Here is a 2869-nt window from a genome sequence, read left to right on the forward strand (position 1 = left end):
GTGGCTTTGATATCCAGACGAATGCCGGGATACCTTACTAAACCACATCGAAGACGAGGCATTCGCATCCAGCCCTAGGATAAATGGGCTACTACTCGCAAGTAGTAGTAGCTTATCCATGTAGCCCAGGTAGGGCTCTAGGGGCTCGCTAAATTTGCAGTACAAACTAGCTACAATCAGCCTACCGAACTCCCCCTCTATCGCGACACATACACCCAGTTGTGAGGAATCCACAACTACACAATCGTAGTTAGGATCACTCACAACAATTGCAGCATTAGCCCCAAGGTCCGTGAAGACCTTGAAACTACCAGGAAGACCCCGAACGACACCATTGGTGGCGTAGGGCTCCTGAAGTAAGGCAATGCCGCACCTCCCCTCAGCCATACACCCCCCCAATTCACACATTACGGCATACGCCCCCTGGCAGTTTAACTGTATAATCCCCCCCATCAGTGTCTGGCGAGGGCGCGCTCAACAATGCCACAGTATATCGGGCAGACAGCGGACATCATAAGATGCCCAGCTGGTCTACCCTTGAATGCGCAGTTGCGGCAATGGAGTGCATTGACGCAACTGGCAGCTCTGTGGCCTTCTTGACCGCACCTCCGGCAGACATCTGATTTGGCCCTACACACAGCCACTCTATGGTCGAAACTCATACACCGGAAGCAGCCAGCAACGGGGCTATCCGGTCGCACCCGGAAGGAGAACCACTTGATGTAGCACCTACCTGCCTCCAAGAGGGCGGACATCATTTTGTCCGTACCCTCAAGGACGACATTGGTGCTACCATCAGGGGCCACCTTCCAGGGACGACTGACCATCCTCACGTCTGACCTCAGGGACGCCGGGCTGAAATCCTGAAGGTTCAGCCGGAGTAACTCTTCCATGAACTCGTCATGGGAGATCTCCGTGTGAACCCCCTGGACCACAACCCGGGGACCCAACTTCCGGTTGACAGTCACGTCCAACCCCACCTCCCCGAATTTCGCGTTAGTCGCCACTTTCTCCCTCTCTAAAACAGAGGGAGTGCGGATAACCGCCCCACCACCCTTAATAGGCCTAACTTCGTGAATCCTTACCCCCAGGGAAGGACCCACCTCCTTAACTACTTTCTGTATGACTTCCTTAGAGGAAGTTGCGGGCCCCTTACTCCTGACCACAACAGACCAGGTCTCAACAGCCTTCGGCGCCACCGGTGCAATCGCCTCCAGTACAGGTGCTGGGGGCGGAGGCATCGGTGCCGATGGAGCCGGCATTGACCTGCTCGGTGGCGAGGAGTGTCCCCCACAGCCTCCTCTAAGGGCGTCAACTTGACCACGAAGATGGGCATTCTCGGTTACTACCGTCATCAGAAGTGCCTCGTACTTCGAGGCAAGCTCCATCAGCCCCTTCGCGGTCCCTATGGCGAAATTTTCGGCCCCAAAAACCACTTCGCTAAGCTCAGCCGAAATTTTCTTTATAGCCGCGACATGGCTAACCGCACCACCCCCGACAAAAATCGCGCTCCCTTTAGCAGCGTCACCTCTGCCCACACTACCCTTACTCGCGCTCGCCTTCTTTGCGCCCGTTTTTGTCGCGCCCTCGTCACCACGCACGAGACCAACTTCTGCAGTGCCCGATTTCTGCGCGCCCACATAAGCGCTCGTAACACGCACTTCGCCCTCGCCCGACTTTGCGGGGTGAACAGCCGCTTTTTCAGCGGTGTCACCTTTACCGCATCCGCTACAACTACCGCTCCCGCCCTCTTCACCCCCAGTTTCACCCGCAGACCCCAAACGCGCCTTCTGCCGAGGCGGGGACCTTACCGGTGGCCCCACCATCTCGTCTCCCGAAGTGTCGACCGTAATGGTTGATGGCCCCGACTCTTCGCTCCCAGCGAGGGACTTAACCCTCCTCCTCCGTGGTGGAGGCATCTCTACCTTCGGACTTCGCCTTTCGGTAGGCTGATCCGCCAAGCGTACCACTGACGCAGATGGGACTCGTTCAAACAAGACCCCGAAACAGCCGCTCGCCACGTACGTGCGACTGAACGCGCTGAAAAAAGTGTCGCAAGCGCAGACCCGCTCTGTAGCAGCGACGACCCAAGCGGACGATTAAAGCGTTCTCGCAAGGGTACAGCCCACAACTCCAACCAAATGGTCTGGACAAAGGTCACTCAAATGACCGCCGGACGGAACAAGTCCCCGTAACGGTTGCGAGTCGACCGATGTGGCGCTGAACCGAATCGATCCGTGGGCTAAACGCACACTACTACGACCGTTTGTCTGCACAGGATTCACTGTCTCCAACACTGGGACAGCCGCCGGTACCTATTGAGCAATCCTGCTCAGGACTTGCTGACACTGACCAACTGAACGCCAGATGCCCAACACAGCACTCCAAACAAGCAGTCCAGCCGGCAAACAATGCCAACAACACAGCACTAAACTGGAACTGTACGGAGAGTCCCACAACAACAACAACCACGTTGCGGTAGTACCTAAAGGTACAGTACACAATATTAAAAATATGTACTTACCGCTACTTAATATGCCCACGCCAAAAATTTCCCAAAAACGCGCAATTCGTGCCCTAGCACGAAAAACCACACACGCGGTCCCGTAACCGAGCAAAAAACAATTTCCAGCGAATACCCGCACAAAACGAAATTCCACGGAAATCGCAACAACAATTTTCACACCCGCCAAGCAACGGTGCCAACTCACTCGCGTAAACAAATACCGCACAAAAGAGAATCGAAAAAATCACTAATTAATCGCAACGATGCGCACGCACGTCTATTCGCGTCGGAATCCAAACAACGAATGAGTAGATAGGGACAACTTTCGTTGTAGATTTACGTGAGTACCTGCCGGCGACGGCC

At 55.1% G+C, this 2869-nt stretch overlaps 1 protein-coding gene across 1 annotated transcript; it reads right to left on the bottom strand.

The window, feature by feature from the left end:
* Positions 1–795: 795 nt before the first annotated feature.
* Positions 796–1919, bottom strand: LOC138858633 (uncharacterized). Its single transcript, XM_070112822.1, has 2 exons — positions 1529–1919; positions 796–863 (listed from the first exon to the last, which is right to left on the bottom strand). The coding sequence occupies exons 1-2, from the start codon at positions 1917–1919 to the stop codon at positions 796–798; spliced, it is 459 nt and encodes a 152-aa protein (XP_069968923.1).
* Positions 1920–2869: the final 950 nt, after the last annotated feature.

The sequence above is a fragment of the Bactrocera oleae genome, unplaced genomic scaffold (genome assembly GCF_042242935.1).
Source record: "Bactrocera oleae isolate idBacOlea1 unplaced genomic scaffold, idBacOlea1 ctg00000011.1, whole genome shotgun sequence".
Lineage (NCBI taxonomy): Eukaryota > Metazoa > Arthropoda > Insecta > Diptera > Tephritidae > Bactrocera > Bactrocera oleae.